This window comes from Hippopotamus amphibius, chromosome 6 (genome assembly GCF_030028045.1).
Source record: "Hippopotamus amphibius kiboko isolate mHipAmp2 chromosome 6, mHipAmp2.hap2, whole genome shotgun sequence".
Taxonomy (NCBI): domain Eukaryota; kingdom Metazoa; phylum Chordata; class Mammalia; order Artiodactyla; family Hippopotamidae; genus Hippopotamus; species Hippopotamus amphibius.
The window spans coordinates 121,543,684-121,562,360 of NC_080191.1; the positions used below are offsets into that span (position 1 = coordinate 121,543,684).

Here is an 18,677-nt window from a genome sequence, read left to right on the forward strand (position 1 = left end):
CCAGAATTGCCTTACATCTTGGCCATCTCTTCACCTTCACAGTCACTGCCTGTTTTCAGGGTGGGGCTACTAAAATAGTAATGCATGTCAACCAAACACTAAACTAAAGCATTTCTGTATCTAAATTTTCTATATGCCTTTTGATGGCAGATAATGTTATTTGAATCTCCAAAACAAAAAAAGATGCTTTATATAGTGATAGGGGAATTGATTATACAAATGTATGGATTGGTGGGAACTCATCAGGCTATATACATTTAAAATCTGTTCATTTTATTGTATGTAACTTATACCTCAATTAAAAAAAAAAAAAAAGGAAGCAGCAAGGATTCATTAGGGAACACTGTTTAGTCAACTTTATATTTGCCTCTTTCTGGTAGATAGGCATGGATAATAGACTCAGATAGTTACCTGCTGCTAAGATCCTACATGAACTCAGTGACTTCTTATTTCCAAAGTTGAATTTAGGTCTTTACTTCTATGGTGAGAAGAATTTATTGCAGAAGCCATAAAATTATTGAATATACTTACAAGTGGGTTGAGTACAGAAAATTTGGAAACTGCCATTTTAAGTCATAAGGTAGAAAAAAGTAGATGCCGTTGACATTCCCAGAGTGAATACAGTTTTTCAGGCAATCCCATCGGCCATACACTACCCCCCCACAAAAAAAATTAATATTGATTAAATTATGGCATTCAAAAGAAAGTACAGTGTCTTTAGATATAATGAGTTTGGGAGGAACTGTCAATTACATGTGGCTTCTTTACTCTCTTGATTCCTTAGTTCAGTAAGTTGTGCCCATCCTTACCTAGATTTTAACTAGTTTGAATGAACATTTCTGAGTCACTGTTGTACAGCAGTGTAGACCATTCACTCTATTCTACTTTTTACACACATTCTGTTTCTTGAAAACCTAACAAGACCTTTTGTGTCTTTTCTACATTCTTTAGGATCCACAGACAATTAGAACATTAACTCTCATCTCAAAAACCATTCAGACTTTGGGAAGCTGGGGGAGTCTGTCCAAAAGCAAGGTAGGTCTTTATATCTTTTGCTTTGTATTCACGCTTCTAAATGTTGTTCTACCCTACGATCCCTTCTCCCTCCCTCACTCCCTTTCAAATTAAAAACAAAGCAAAACCAAAAAATATATATATATGTATAGATGCAATAGTTGTCTTTTAGATGTTGTGTCTTAGTTACCTGTTACAGAAGACAGTTTCATTTAAACTAATGTATCTAAAATTGGGGGGAGAGTCTAGTTAACAGGTGCAAGGGCCTTCTGTTTATCTTTTTGTGTGGTAATCATCCAGCAGCTGTTGAGAGAAATCTTCAGCTCCAAGCCCCATAACTCTCTTGAAATATATGATTGAATTCCTTTAGGCCCTAATTCTAAGCTTAAAGATAGTCCATTATATTCTTAGTTCTCTACCTAACATAGATAAATTCTGTGTGTTTTTTCCTTAGTCAAGTTTCAAAGAGACCTTCATGTGTGAATTTTTCAAAATGTTTCAAGAAGAAGGATATATTATGGCAGTTAAAAAGGTATTTTTGTTTTACTCTGGAAATATTAACTTCTTATCATATAGGATTAGGGAAATAACATTTTCCATTGTTCCTAGAAATCAATCCCCAGTTTAAAAAAACGTTTAAAGTCTGTCAAACATGAAAAGGCTGTCTTTTTCTATCTTTTTCCTCCCATACATAACTATGGGTTTTTTAGCTGTGAAAATACCTAAATGAGTTTTAGCAACAGCTACTATTGCCAGTGTCTTAGTAAAATATCAAATATCTAGAGTTAAGATTTCTTAACAGCAGCACTGTTGACAATTTGGTTGGGCAATTCTTGACTATGAGGGCCTTTCTGTGCATTGTAAAATGTTTAGCAGCAGCCCTAGCCTCTACTATTAGATGCCAGAAGCATGTTCTGAGTTTTTACAACTAACAATGTCTCTAAACGTCAGAAGTCCCCTGAGGAACAAAATTGCCTCTGATTGAGAACTTCTGGTCTAGGAGGAAAGGCTTAATGGTACCTGATGTGTAGTGGGCACTTAATTGCCATGGGAGAAAATATATGAATTATTAAAAATCTTATAAACAATAAAGGCTTGTGGTTAGTAACCTGAGGAAAGTTGCTTTAATTTAAAATGTACAAAAGCCTATAATATATAAGGTCCTAACAAAAGGGCTACAACAAACAAAAGTTGCTATACTTAGACACTGAGAATGTTTTGCGAAGATTTTTAGTTTCTTGAATCTTTAGTTCTGAATCACCTCAAACAAAATGTAGCATTGTATAAAAGCCTAAAAATTTGTAAAGAGTTAATTTGAAGTACATCTAAACTTAGCTTGAAGAAAGTACTCTGTCTTATCACAATTCTAACTTAATGAATCTAAATTAACAAGGTCAGATTTTAAAGATTGCATTCAGTTTCTGTAGCATGATTCACAGGTGACTGCCAGGAGTATATTTTGTTTGCATTTGTGTGTGTGTGCTTTTAAATTCTTATAGGAACTCATGAATGAAAATGACAATTTAAACAATTAAAGCCAGGTGGAATTTTTTCACCTAGAATAATAGTGCAAGCTCAGCCAGAAAAAAAAATTTAAGCAACCCGTGAATACTTTTGAGGAGAAAGTCTTTCAAAAGAAACGGCAAAGAAAAAGCTGTCCTTTTATTTTTAGGACATTGTTGAAACAGTTTGTGGGACGGTGTAGGCAGACTTTTGTTGGCAGGATTATGATGTGCTGTCTTTCGTTTGGGGGTTGTTTTTCCATTTTTTTAGTTACCTAGGCTATGGCAGCATCTTCTTTTTCCTGATACAATCAGAATGTGTATAGTTGATAATGTCAGTGGAGAAACTATTTAAGGGTGTCAGGAGTTTAGTCTGTTCCTGATCTGCTCTGAGTCACCCATTCACATTCTCATGCACTATCACCATAGTACATTTCCTGTCTCAGATTTACATAGGATGTTTTGCCCTCACGTATGAATTTCCTTTATTATTTACTAGGTGAGTCTAGATATGTGCAGTGCTAGAAATTGCAAAAACTTATGAAACCCAGTTTCTTGTTTAATTGGTGTTCTCACTAGTGACATTGATTAGTGCTCCAGAAGAAAATAGTTTTTAACTCTGAATCCTATACTGTTTCCACAAAGTTTAGGAAGAATAAGCTGAATAGGTCTATAAACAGGGTGACCATATAATTTAGTGTCCAAAACTACAAAGTTTTCAAGAGTGAAAAGGAGTACTTTGATTATGCAGGGACCAAAGTTGTAGACAAGGGTGGCCCTGAGCAAATTGAGGCCTGTATTTACCCTGCCTATAGTCCATCTTAATTATGTTTTCTTTCACCTTATATATCTGGATTTACCTTATGTTCCTTAACAATATAACAGATAAATAATAAACTTAATAATTATCATACAATAATAAATATTTATCAGATAAGAAAATTAGTGCCCGCAGGCAAATACTAAGAAATGAAATATTCAGATAACTCTTTCACGCTCCATTAGTGGATGGTCCCTGTGTGGGAACTGAAGATGTAATAGGACACTTATTTAGTTTCCTTGGCTACTTGTTCTGTGTGACCCACATATAATTCAAAAGTAACTGTTCTTGTTCTTTCACTTACCAAGATTTCTTCTACCAAAACTAGAAGTAAACATTCCACTGGAACCTAGAGACTGTCACACAGAATGAAGTGAGTCAGAAAGAGAAAAACAAATATCGCATATTAACACATACATGCGGAATATAGAAAAATGGTACAAATCAACTGGTTTGCAAGGCAGAAATAGAGACACAGATGTAGAGAACAAACATGGACACCAAGTGGGGAAAGCGGGGGGTGGGGGGAGGGATGAATTGGGAGACTGGGATTGCCATATATACATTACTAATAAGAAAAAATCAAATTGTACACTTTAAATATATGCAGTTTATTGTATATCAGTTGTATCTCAATAAAACTTCGTAAAAAAACAAACAAAAATCATCCCACTGGAAAATCCCACAGTGGAGGTTCTGGTTGGCAATCTACAGCCAGTCTTAGGAGAAAATGACTGTGCCCACAAGTTCTGGTGCCTCAGTGTCATCCTTTCTGGAAAATACTTTGTTTTTGTTTTCAACCCCAAGTGGGACAACATAGAAAAGTATAAAGGAAAAAACAAAGACGAAACAAATAGATGGTGCCTTTATAGGGCAAAATAAGATTCCTTGCTAATAACGGGAATTGTTCCTGAACTACTAATTTCCCTCTCCCATGAAAAGAAGGCCACGTGTCAGGAATCTCTTGACCAGTTGAGGTAGCATATTCCTGAAGCTAAATGCTTCTCACTTTGCCATTGCTAGATTTGGGTACTCCAGGTTTTTTTGAGCCACCACATTCCCACATTTTCCATAGGAAGTTTGTAAATGGTTATTAAATTTCCAGGTTATTCCAAAGAACCCAATTACACTTTAGTCATAACTAAAGTACTGGCTCTCAGGGCTAAAGTCAATTATATATGATAGAAGTCAGAAAAGTCTTTTCTATAAAGGGCCAGTGAGTAAATACTTTAGGCTTTGTTGGCCACATAAGGGAACTGCCACATATTTTTGTTTGTTTTTGTTTTTACAACCCTTTAAAAATTTGAAAACTATTCTTAACTTGTAGGCCTTATTACAAAAACAGGTTGAATTTGGCCTGCTGAGCTATATCGTTTGATGATCCCTGACCCAGAATATAAGTTCTCAATGCTGTGTCTAAAATCTTTGGGAACAGAAGTATTTCAAAATTAATTTTTTCAGTTTTAAAAGATAATAGGTACATGCTGTATATTATATAATCATATTATATATACAATTATATATATTATAATATATAATATGCTGTATATTATATAACCAGTAGGTCACAGGGTTAACCCCATAATCAAACACATTGATGTTTATGTAGCACATTAGTGAATTTTCACACTAAGTAGGATAAATACGGGCTACAAATAGCCTTTCATCAGTTCAGGTTAAGTTTCTGTAAATGAGTTTATTTTAAATTAAAAGCAAACCAAAAAACTTTTTGTACTCAGAGGTTTATACATTTCAGAGTTGCAGTTAAGGTATTGTGGGTTGAATTATTTCCACAGGGGACATATATTCTGAGTTTTAAATAACTTAAGAATAAACTTTTTATCAATGGAATACCTGTCATATGTAACTTAGGGACTTCCTCTACAATTAAATGTGTTTTGTTTTCTTCCTTAATAATGAACTTCACAATATTATCTGTCGGTGACATTGATAAACTGAATTCACGATATACCTTATCACAAAGTGTAATATTTGCCCCTTTCCCCATTTAGTTCTTGGATGAAATTTCATCTACTGAAACTAAAGAGACCAGTGGTACGAGTGAGCCTGTGCACCTGAAAGAAGGGTAATTAAATGAAATTTGATATTAAAGTCGTATTTCAGTATAGACATTAAGTACAAAGAGCATGGATCCAGGAGTGAGGAAATATGGGTTTTATTCTGTGCTAGAACTGTCTAAGTAACATCAATCAGGTAAGTCACCCTTACTATCCTGTAAACTTTATGCCAGGTGGGCATGTTTTCTTGTCCATACGGTGTTAGAGTTGTTTTGCAAATATGAGGATATTATGGGTGTTAGAGTACGTTGAGAAAGTAACAGCATTATTCAGTCTTAAAGTACTATTTCATTAGCAGTTAAAGGGGGAAATTACTCATTTGGCCTTTTTAGTTCTGGATAGTACAATTGTAAATATTAAATTATTTGAAGACTTTATTCCCTTGTATGGCCAAAATTAACACAGGAATTATAGATGGCAAAGACATTTTCATATACTTAATATAGTCTTTGACAACTATTCATGTCATTGAAAATTAAAGGACAGTTCTTTGTTTTGGATTAATTTTTAATATTTGTCACTGAATGTTTACATCTGTTATTTTGGCAGTGAGATGTATAAAAGAGCTCAGGGAAGAACTCGGATTGGAAAAAAGAATTTCAAGAAACGGTGGTTCTGCTTAACAAGCAGAGAGCTCACCTACCACAAGCAGCCAGGTAGTTGTGTTTATGCTTTATTGTGGGGTCTCTTCCTGATTCCCAGGGAAGATTTCTTTTTCTGCTGCTTAATGTAACGAGTGCACCTTTTTACTAATGCTACTATAGTTCATGGTTTCTGACAGTGATGCACACACACTGTAAAAAATATTTGACAAGAGACACCATGTAAATTACATTTTTTCCCCCTCACATTGAATGTCTTCTGTTACTGAAAACGGTGTCCTACAGTATGCTTCTGTTTTCTAAAAATCCCTGGTAAATCGCTGTTTTTGTAATCAATACATAAAGAAAAACAGATATTTTAGAACTTAGAACTTTCTTTAACTTCCAGAGTCAAATTGGTAAGAATCAGTTTCTGATAAATGGCAGTGTTTCAGTGGTTTGCCAAAAATTCCCTGTCATACCATACACTGTGATTCCTATTCAGTTAAAAGATTCATTCTAGACTATTAGCCAATCTGACTCCAAGATGAAAATTCTAGTAATTTGCCTCCTGAAAAGGCACAGATTGGCTATCTGTTTGGGTAAAGAAAGCCATTTTCCTACAGTGTGATTTAAGGGCTTCAGAGAGGCAAAATTTGTCCGTCAGTGGACTAACATAATGCTTAAAATCTCTAACTTTTAAATTTATTCTTTTGGGGTAAAGCATTATCCAATAGAAGGCTTCTGATATCTTAGCAGGAATTTAGTATCTACATCATACAGCACATAATAAGAAAAGTCCCTTCTATTCAAAGTGGTCAGGATCCAAAGTTGTTCACTTAACCAAAAAGGTCAGTTAAAGCAAGAATCACTTAAAAACAAACAAAAAGATGCATACTTTAAATATTTATATGTTTGTTTACCAATCTTTTGATAGCCAATATCCTTTCTTTGAATATGGATCTATAGACTAGATTTCCCTCCGTCTTATGCAGACATACCCCTGATGCATCAGTTTTCAGGTTGATTTCTCCAAAGCAAAGCTAGAACTTAAATACCTGAAAAGTAATCCAATTATAGAATCCTTTTAGAGTGTCATGATAGTCACTCTAAGTTTTTGCAGCTGTCTCACCCCCATATCAATCAACTTTATTTGTGTGGGTGTTGGTCTCCTTTTTTGAAAGCTTTTCAGAGTGTTTACCTGATTTTCAAATAAATATATGCCTCTTGGTATGTGGCACTTATTTTGTCACTTTACATAATGTTTAAGTAAATTATAATTACAGCATGGGAAAATGGCATATATAGGTTTGGGAACAAACCCAATGGACTTGGTAATCAAAACAGCTTAACCAATGGAAGCAGAAGGATACATGCTTAATAGTTAGTGCCCTAGTAGCCACAAGCATTCAGCATCCCATGAGCATCATTCAGTATGTTTTACAGAGGAAATGGAGAGTTTTGGTTACTATCAAATCTGTTAGGTAAAGATCTGTTAAGAGAACTTCTGGTATAAATTGTGAAGTAAAACCAACACCATATATAAGACACTTTCAAGAGAATGTAGACTCAAATAAAATGCTTCAGTGGAGATTCTTGAAGATTAAAGTGAAAAGAAATTTTTTTTGTTTCATAGTTCCTTAGGATCCTTAGCCAGAATGACTATGTATGTCCAAATATATTAATAAGACGTAAGAAGCCGTGTCTTAATAAAACATAAGAATGCACTATATTTTTAGGCACCCAGATAATTTGCTGTGGAATATAAATATTCCATTGACTAAAGATCAGTAGGCTACATACTTGCCCTTCCAGACAGCATTCTATAAGCTAAGCGTATTTTTAATGTTTTAGAAGTTATAGTTTATGTTGAATACTATATAAATGCTTTCACATATATAGCAATATTTTTTAAATAGCTGGCATAATATGCTAATGTTTACATCAACAGTACACTGAAATAAAATGTAAGGTAAGTTTGTTATTCTCTGTGAATAAATAGGCTATTTTCTCCTCATTTAAAGTATTTTCTAATCTAAACCAATATTCTAAAGTCTTCTTTGGTTTAAGACTGTAAGAATCAGATGATAGTTTTGGACCATCTTCCTCACGAAAAATGCACGTACAAACAGACAGAAAATCTTACATGTAATTTCAGGGAGTTCATAGTCCCAGAGTCCATGCACAGTTCTCAAGAACTTCTATCTTATGAGGATAAAATTCTCTAGAATGATTAAACTGCTCTGAGGTATAAAATAGACATGTTAGAAGTTACATTATTTTCAGGCTGTAAGAAATTTAACATGTTGGAATGGCATTGAAGGAATGAGCTCTATTATATGAAGTTTCAAGATTATTTACCAAAACCTACATTTTAAGCATCCGTGCTTTTTGTTTTAACTATTTTATTGGATTTTTCCAAAATGTATTACATGCTTCCCTGCCTTCTAAAAAAAGAGTTCATTGAACGTAAGTTAACATTTTCTAGATGGCTTGGGGCTATCACTGATAATATTAATTCTTATATAGTACTCTGATTTACTGATGTTTTCAGGGCTGCTTATGGGTGTCTGCAGCTGTTTACTTGCCAGCTACATGCCTTGGACTGCTGTGCTTTTTTGTGTTCCTGTGTTTGCTTTATACAGTTTTTCATTATCCCCTTTATGTTCAGGCTGTCACCTTGAATTTCTTGTGCTGTCAGTGAACAATAATGTAACATCTCACTCCCACCTTTTATCCCCTACTTCCATTTTTTACTGCTAATATACTGTGAGTGAGGATGTAGGTACTGTGTTTGTTAAAATTATGCATAAGATTAAAAGACTTTGAAGATTTCAGGACTTTCCTCTGTGGAAAAAAATACATAGGCTTTGGATTCTCTCTTTGGTTGCTCAGTAAATGTTTTGCTTACTTCCTGTTTGCTTGCAGTTTCCTGCATAGCTAAGACTGCTAGTTAAGTAGTCTCTTATTACACCTTATGACTTTGGTGTTTGAAAGAGCACCTCCCAGATATTCTATAACATAGCTTTAAATCATTGAGTCATTCACTCTTCCCTCCTACTGGACACCAGTATTCTGAATCAAGTATTTCTGTCACTTAGAATCAAATAATAATGGTCTTTTCCCAATTTACTGTAAAAGCAATTAATAGAATTTTCTCAGTTTTAAGATTTTTTCTCAAAATAAGTTATTAAATTTTGGTGCCCACTTAAGAATAGTAAGTAACCTTCAAAATCACTGAATTAACATGTGGCAGATAAGTATCATGGGGCCTTCAGTCAGCTATCAGTCGTGATTACCTTGACAGTTTCTATGGGCCTGTGTGGTTGTGGCTGTAGTTATATATTGCTATGCTGTAATGTGGTCGTCTTCTGCAAGTAAATGTTCTCCTAGTTGTATGCTGGAGTCAGATAAGTTATCGATGTTCCAGCCTTTTCCTATCTCATCCAGCCTCATCTTTTGCATTCTCCATATGTTGTTTCACCAGACTAACTCTTGCAGTTCCTTTCAGTTGTGCTCTTTTATATTGGTGCTTTTGCATTCACTCTATCTAGAAATCCCTTTCTTTCCTTCTTTACCTGTGTAATTTGTTGTCCTTTAACCCTCAGATCAAGTGTCAGCTCTTTAAGGAAGTCGTTTTCATAAAGCCTCTGCCCACCTCAGTGGAGTATCCTCTTACTGTGTTTCTTCAGCACATTAGTGATAACTTGTGTCGCACTGTGTGGTCATTAACTTTTATATACCTCTTGCCCTGGTCTTTCAAGATCCTCAGTGGTAGGGACCATGTTTTTACTACCTTCATTAAGGCATCTATTAGTTTTTAATAAATGGTGTTCTTCAGAGAAACACCATGTTTTCCAGATATGCTGTTATCTGAATTACATTAAGAACCACTGCTCTAGTTTTCTAAAATTTCCACCAAGCTTACTAATAATAGCTTCTTTTTTTAAATAATAGGTTATTAACAAATTCACCTGTGAAATTCTATCTGTGTTCTCCAAACTTGATTAGATATTGTCTACTTCTGGATGACCTGTTATTCACTGATACATACATACAGCCTACATAACTTCCATATGATATCAGTGTTCTAGCTCATGAACCTATGGACAATATAAAAGAAATTTCCATGATATTTTAAACATGAATCTCAATACATTTAGTTTGACTTAGTTTTTACCTGCTCATATTTTCACACACAGGGCTTTGCTGTATTTTTTTCTTTAATAACCTAAAGAACACCATTGATTCAATTATGCGTGATATTCAACAGATATTTTATTGAGTACCTGCTGTATGCCAGAGTTCCAAACTCTGGAGAAAACAGTAGTGAGCAAAACATACCAAAATCCTTACCCCCATGGATCTTACAGTTTAGTAGTGATCAACAGTAAACCAAAAAAAAATTTTTTATGGTATATAAGATGATTATAAATGAGATGGATTATTAAAAAGTGTAGCCAGGGAAGGCTTCATTGAGAAAAGTGACTTTTGAGCACAGACCTAGAGAGGGTGAGGGAGTGAGCTGTGTGGATAAATTTGAGGTAGTAGTGATGCAGACATAACTAACAGCAGCTGGTACAGAGGCCCTGAAATAGAAGCATGCCTAGAGTAATCAGGTGCCAAGAGATAGCTTTTGTGACTATAAAAAAAAAAAAAAATGAATAAGGGGGTAATCATAGGAATTGAGGTCAAAAAGATCATGGAGGAGTTAGATATTATAGGGCTTGTGGGACATTGTAAGACTTTGAATAAGATGGCAGGGCGTTGGAGAGTTTTAAGCAAAGGAACGATATCATTTGACTTATGTTTTAATAGGATTGATCACTCTTGCCATGTGGAGTGCTGTGTGAATAGACTGAAGGGGGCAAGGAGACCAAGTAAGACACTGTTGAAGTAATTCAGGGGAGACAAGATAATGGCTTGGACCTGTTAGCAGCAATGGAGGTTATGAAAACAGACCACCTCCTGGATCTGTTTTAAAGATAGTATTCACAAGATTTGCTAGAGGGTCAGATATCAAGAGTGAGATAGTCAAGGATACTCCAGGGATTTGGGCTTATACAAGTAGACTGGTAAAGTTGCCTTTTTAAAAATAGACATGAGTTCTGGTAATAGTAAAGAAGCTTGTACTAGACTAACTCTTTAATAGATAGCAAATGAAAAGTTTGGCCAGAATATATAAAACAACTCTGAAGAATTTGACCCTTGGAAGATGAGAACCATGCTGGGTGAGATTTATGTTTATTTGGCTTTTCACCCTGAAAGCACTCCCAACCTGTGCAGTATGAGGTGGCTAAAATTCAAGCAGAAAGTGGGCTTTTTATACCAGCAATCACACCAGGGTGAAGAAGGCTGAAACCCAGCAACTGCAAAGCTGGGCGCATACGAGCCCCTATCGCCCATACCCACTAGCAGCCATGGGCCGAGAGAAAGGCAGAGCCCTGAAACTGCTCAGGATTGGCCAGGTCCAGAGACTGGATCCAGAAGCTACACCCCATGTCCACACCTGGAGTCCTGTGAAAATTAATAAACAGAACCCTCATTTAAAAGGGAGTCAGGGACATCCCTGGTGGCGCAGTGGTTAAGAATCCACCTGCCAATGCAGGGGACATGGGTTCAAGCCCTGGTCTGGGAAGATCCCACATGGCATGGAGCAGCTAAGCTGGTTCGGCACAACTACTGAGCCTGTGCTCTAGAGCCTGTGAGCCACAACTACTGAGCCCATGTGCTGCAACTACTGAAGCCCAAGTGCCTAGAGCCCATGCTCCGCAACAAGAGAAGCCACTGCAATGAGAAGCCCACGCACCACAATGAACAGTAGCCCCCCTCTCCGCAACTAGAGAAAGCCTGCGTACAGCAACAAAGACCCAAGGCAGCCAATAAATAAATAAATTAAAAAAAATAAAAATAAAAAAATAAAATGGAGTCAGGAGACCAGAAGGGAGAGCTCTCTCACACCCTGTCACTTGATGTCAGTTATAGATGCACAGGAAGAGACTATACCTTTGTATCTCCAACAGGAAGAAGGTTACTACTTTACTAACCAGGAGGAAGAATTTCTCCTTGCCTGGGCAACAGCCCAGCCAACCAAAGGCTGTCACACTCAGCCAATGAAAAGCCACTACACTTCGAACTCCCAGTTTCCTCCAATGGACTCTTTGTTTACAGCAGCTCCTTCCAACTCTCCCTTCTACTCTATAAAAGAATGTTCCTTTCCTTTGTTCCCTGGACTTGCCTGTGGCTCACAGAGATTGCACATCCCACATTGCAATTCTTTGCTGTGCGTGAATAAACCCATTTTGCTGGTTTAAAAAAAAAGAAAAATTCAAGCAGAAAGTCATAGCTTTTTTATTTGTTTTTTGGCCACACTGCATGGCATACAGGATCTTAGTTCCCCAACCAGGGATCGAACCCTTGCCCCTGCAGTGGAAGTGCAGAGTCCTAACAATGGACTGCCAGGGAATTCCCAGAAAGTCATAGTTTTATTGGCTTAATATGGCAAAGCACAGAATTTAAGGCTGCCAGAGAAGCCAGAAATTGAGGAGATTAAAAGGAGGAGCCTTCCAATCTGCACTGAACTCCCCTGAAAGACTAAGAAAGATGAGCAGAGATGTCAGCTTCTTTCCTCCTCAGAGACAGAGTTTGGAATTTTAGAAGGGCTTGGTAAACACCCTGAGATTTTCATTGGAATCTCAAAAGGGTGGTGGTTCACAAGTAAAGACTATGTCCTGGGATTAAGAATAAACAAAATATCATATGAACAAAGTATAAAACCAAGCCTCAGGATGATCAGCTAATATACAACTTTTCAAGGGAAGATAACTGAATCCACAGTCTCTACAACGTGTTATTCATAGTGTCCAGTGTACAATGAAATATGAACAAGTTTGAGAAGAAGCAGGAAAATATGACACTAGTCAAGAGAAAAAGCAATCAACACTCAGATCCCTATATGATCTACATGTTGGAATTAGCAGACATGAACTTTAAAGCTGTTATAAATATTTCAAGGATTTAATGTAAAAGATAAGTCATCATGGCTAAAGAGATGGGGAATTCCAGCAAAAAGAAAAAATAGAAACTGAATCAGATGGAAATCTGGAATTGAAAAGTACAGCATCGTAAATGAAAAATTTATTGGATGGGCTTAAAAACAGGTTTGAGATCTCAGAAGAAAGATTCAGTGAACTTGAAGACAAATCAATAGAAATTATCTACTCTTAAATAACAGAGAAAAAAGATTTGGGGGAAAAATGGACAGAACCTCAGTGACTTGTGGAGCAGTACCAGGCCGCCTGACATATGCATGATTGGCATCCTAGAAGCTGAATAGAGAAAGAGTGAAGCAGAAAAAAATATTTGAAGAAATAATGGCCTAAAATTTCCCAGATTTGGTGAAAAACGTTATATTACAGATCTAAGGAGATCAGTGAGCACCAAGCATAGTAAGTACAAAGAAAATCACACTTAGACATATGGACAGTCTTTTGAGTGCTGAAGGAAAAAAGCTCTCAAGCTAAAATTCTAGTGAAAATTTCCTTCAAAAATGAAAATATCCTTTAGATAAATTGCAAGCAGACTTGCGCTATAGGAATGCTAAAGGAAATTATTCAGGTTGAAGTGACATAACACCAAATGGACACTTAGATCTATAGAAAGGAATGAAGAACACTGAAAATAGTAAATATGTACATAAATGTGTTAGTCTTTTCTTCTTAATTTCTTTAAAAAGCAACTGTTTAATGCAAAATTTGCAACAGTGAATTGTATAGTTTATAACAAATTTAGATGTAGAATATATGAGAGTAGTAGCACAAAGGAAGGGGATGGAGTAAATTATTGCAGGGATCTTCTATTTTATGTGAAGTGACACAATAATTTTAAGTAGATTGTAATAAGTTAAGGCTGTATATAATAATCTCTAGAAGAAAAAAAAAATTTTTTTTTAAAGTATAACCCATCCCCTCTCCCCTGCCCCAAAAATAACAATGATAGTAGAGGAAGAACAAAGGAGCAAAAATCAGATGGGACAAATAGCAAACAAATAGCAAAATGATAGCTTAAGCCCAACTATATCAAGTAATTAGAATAAATGTAACATATCTAAGATCAGGAGCAAAGCAAGGATAATCCACTTTAATCAGTTCTCTTCAGCATTGTACTGGGGGTTGTAAACAATGCAGTAAGACCCCTCCCCCCAATAAAAAGAATTAAAGGACATTTAGAGTTACATAAAAAATCCTAAAGAATCTTCAAAACAACTACTTGAACTAAATTAAGTGAATTTAGCAAGATCTTGGGATACATGCTTAATATATATGAATCTGCTGTTTTGTATAAACTAGCATCGCACTGTTACAAGATGTTTAAAAAATAATAACATTTACAATAGCAGTTCCCTCCTTCAAAAACAACAACCTGAAATACTTAGGAATAACTTTTTAAAAATAAGACTTTAATGATAATTATAAAACACTGCTGAGTTAAAATAAAGGAGACCTAAATAAAAGGACACATACATCATGTTTGTGGATTTGAAGGTTCTGTATTCTTTAAGAAGTCACTTCTCAAATTCATCTTTATTTTTACACAGTCCCACTCCAAATCCCAACAAGTTTTGTGGTAAAAATTGACAAGTTGATTCTAAAATTGATGTCAGTGGGAAAACAAAGGACTTAACATGACTGAAGCAATGTTGAAAAAGTAGAACAAAGTTGGAGGTCTAAGACTTACTATGAAGCTACAATATTCAAGTCTGAAATTTTGGCATAAGAGCTAGAGAGATCAATGAACAGACAAGGGTCCAGAAAGACACACACATATATGGTCAATTCCGTTTTGACAAAAGTGTCCAGACAATTCAATTGGAAAAGGAAAGTCTTTTCAACAAATGGTGCTGAAACAACTGGATAAACACACAGAGAAAATGAACTTCACCTTACCTCATACTACACACAAAATTTCAAGGTAAGAGGATCATAGGCCTCAGTGAAAACATGAAAGAGTATCTTTGCAACAGTGGAGTAGCAGGGATTTCTTAGGATATCAAATGTACCTAACATTTTTTTAAGATGAATTGAACTTCATTAAAGTAAGACACTCCCATATTTTTCCCATTCTTTATAAAATTGCCCCATTTTCTTTTTTGCTATGATAATGGGCATAAAATATATTGCTTGGCAGTTGAAATTTTTCTAGAAGTTGCTGGGATTTGAGTTTCTTTAAACCATAAGCTAATGTTTTCACCAAATACAGGAAATTTTTTACTTATTTCTTCAAATTTTTTTTTTCTGTCCATTTTCTCTATTTCTTAGGATTCCAGTTATACTTGTTCAGGTATGCTTGATTACTATCTCACAGGTCTCTCTGAGACAGTTCATTTGTTCTCATTCTTTTTTATCTTTGTCCTTTAGATTGGATAATTTCTATTTATGTTCATTGATTTGTTTACCATCTCCAATCTCTTCAGCTCGTGTATTGAATTTGTTGTTCCATTTATTGTGCTTTTCAGCTCTAAAATTTTTTTGATTCTTTTTATAGTTTCTGTTTTCCTGTTTAGAGTCCACATTTGTTCAGTTCTTAGCGTATTTTCCTTTAATTATTTGAACATATTTACAATAGCCGCTTTGCTCACTAATAGAATAAATTCAACATCTGAATCCACTCAGAGTCAGTTTTAGTTGGCTGCTTTCTTTCCCAAGTATGGGTCACAATGTTCCTGTTTCTTTCCACATCTTATTTTTTAGTTAAAAACTGGGCCTTGTAGGTGATACATTGTAGTGTGTCTGGATTCTGATTGTTCTTCTGAAGGCTTGCCTAGACTCAAACTGCATTGTATGTTGTGTATGTCTGTTTGTCACTCTTTTTCTTTCTCTCTGTCAGTGTATAGCTGCTGTTGTCTTTGCTCAGATTTTGTTTTTTGCCCTAATCCTAGCTTCCTCCCTAGGGGGTCTCACCTGAGCTTGGTTAGTTTAGTGATGAACCGATTTGGAGCATAGAGCTCAACTACCTGAAGCCAGTTAAGTCTTCCATCCTCTATCACCTGAGCTGTTTGTGAATCAGAACACATTCAGAGCACAGCAAATTCACAAGTCTCCCCAGGCTTTCCACTTTTGCTAGACTTTCTGGGATGGTCCATATACATGCATCTTTAACAGTCAGCCAGGGATGTGGCGAGTTTATTATCTCAGTCTTTCTGTGGCGCTGTTGTTTCCAAAATCTCACCCTTAAAGTTGAATCTGTAACCTCCAGCCAGTAAAGCTGTGAGTTTTCACTGACTGGGGAATTACGGAAATACCCCCAAGGAGGAAGACCGTAAACTCATAGTTCGTAACCTGTGCAGTAAGCAGTTGTTCATGAGTAAACACTTCTCAGATTTTTACTTGCCTTTGGTTATTTTCCAGTGCCCTGAAGCGGTTGTTTTTAATAATTTGCCCAGTTTTATACTTATTTTCTGAGGCATGAAATTACTCAACCTCCTTACACTACTATCAAAAAATACTTTCATGGTTATTTTGTTTCATCTGTGTTCCTTGGGACCAATATGTAGCTGGACTTCTGTTTTTCTTGGGGTGATAATGGGTTTTTTTAATGGAGATATAATTCACATACCATAAAACTCACCCATTTAAAGAGTACAATTCATTTTCAGTGTATTCAGAGTTGTGCAGTCACCACTAGTTGCAGAACATTTTCATCCCCCCAAAAAAGAAAAGCTATTCCCACTAACAGTCACCGTCTTGACCTCCCTTCTCCCAGCCCTTGCAAACACAAGTCTGCTTTCTGTTTCTATGGATTTGCCTATTCTGGACATTTCGTGTAAATGGACTTAAACAATGTGTATCCTTTTATGACTGGCTTCTTTCATTTCACATAATGTTTTCCAAGTTCATCTATGATATGGCATGAATCAGTACTTTATTCCTTTTATGGCTGAATATTTCATTGTTTGGATATATTCCAAATTTTATCAGTTCCTCAGTTGATGTACATTTAGATTGTTTCATTTTCTGCCATTATGAATAATGCTGCTATGAACATTCATGTACACATTTTTGTGCAGACATATATTTTCAGTTCTCTTGTGTATGTACGTAGGAGTGGAATCAGTGGGTCGTATGGTAACTAACTTTATGTTTAACTTCTTGAGAAGGTAATGATGATTTTAGCCAAAACTAGATTTTAGTCACTTAATAGAGAAATTTAATACACTCACAATTAGTGTGATTACCGTAACTGCTACTTTGTTGTATGTTTTTTGTTTATTAGGCTTTTCTGTTTATTGGGGGCTTTTTTACTTCTTTTTTATTGGAATAATCAGTTCCACTCATGTTCGTTCTGTCTCCGTTTCTACTTTTAACTTGTTAACAGGCAGGTTTAAACTTACTGTTTATCTTATTGTCTGCAGTTAATCACAGTCTCCATTCAAGCTGAGAAAGAACGTGAGCATGCTTTCAATTTATTTTTCCTACCATCTACCTAGTAAGGTTGTCTGAAATTTTAGTACTAGGTTCTCTTGTTTCTTTTACCTGTTTTGTTTTAATGATTTTTCTAACCATGCTTATCAATTTTTCTGATTTCTTTGCCCAGTACTATTTCTTATATAACATACTTGTCTTTTTCCTGGATTCTTATTTAGTTTGCAAGAGCATGTCCTCAAGGAATTATTTCAGATAGCCTTTAGGGCTGATAAATTTTCTGAGTCCTTGCATATAAAAAAAAAGTCTGTATTTTACCCTTAGTCTTGAATGATGTTAGACGTATTTAAAATCATTTCCTGCAGAACTTCTAAGATATTTCCCCATGATTTGCTAGTTTCCCTTTTTGCTGGTAAGAATTTTGTTGTCATTCTAATTCTTAGTCTTGATTTTTCTCCCTAGAAACTCTTAGGACTTTCTTTAACCTTCAAGTTCTCATATTTTACTGTCCAGTGTGTAGGTATCACCCTTCTTCCATCCTGCTCAGCCCTTTATGGACCCTTTCATTCTGAAGATTTCTGCCTTCATCTCTGGGACATTTTCATTGGTAATTTTCTTCTCAGCACTCTTTCTTTTCTGTTTCTGGAATGCTTATTAGATACCAAAACTTCTAAATTCATCCATCATGGCCCTTTTTTTTTAAGGTATACCTTTTTTTTTTTTTATTATAAATTTATTTATTTATTTATTGGCTGCAGTGGGTCTTCGTTGCTGCACATGGGCTTTCTCTAGTTGTAACGAGTGGGGACTACTCTTCATTGTGGTGTGCGGGCTCCTCATTTCAGTGGCTTCTCTCGTTGTGGAGCACGAGCTCTAGATGCGCGGCCTTCAGTAGTTGTGGCACATGGGCTCAGTAGTTGTGGCTCATGGGCTCTAGAGCGCAGGCTCAGTAGTTGTGGTGCACAGGCTTAGTTGCTCCGCGGCACGTGGGATCTTCCTGGAGCAGGGATCGAACCTGTGTCCCCTGTATTGGCAGGCGGATTCTTAATCACTGCACCACCTAGGAAGTCCGCATCATGGCTCTTAACATTTTTATTTTCTGTTTCTTTGTCCTTTTTGTGCTGTGTATTTGGCAAGTCCTTAGTAAAATCTTCTGTTTTACTAACTCACCTTGCAATTCATTCCAGTTAACACTATCAACTGAAATTAACTCTAATGACATCATATGTGCCTGGGAGCAATGTACTTTCTCTTACATATGC

The 18,677-nt window shown here is 35.8% G+C and overlaps 1 protein-coding gene across 3 annotated transcripts in view; it reads left to right on the plus strand.

The window, feature by feature from the left end:
- RASA2 (RAS p21 protein activator 2) overlaps positions 1 to 18,677 on the plus strand; it is a 126,570-nt gene that overhangs the window by 98,791 nt on the left and 9,102 nt on the right. For 2 of the 3 annotated variants that reach the window (XM_057738761.1, XM_057738763.1), the window contains 4 exons: positions 952 to 1,035; positions 1,469 to 1,546; positions 5,349 to 5,422; positions 5,964 to 6,073. In XM_057738761.1, the coding sequence (XP_057594744.1) occupies positions 952 to 1,035; positions 1,469 to 1,546; positions 5,349 to 5,422; positions 5,964 to 6,073 (346 nt within the window). The remainder of the gene's footprint in view (positions 1 to 951; positions 1,036 to 1,468; positions 1,547 to 5,348; positions 5,423 to 5,963; positions 6,074 to 18,677) is intronic. The other variant, XM_057738762.1, reaches the window with a different exon arrangement.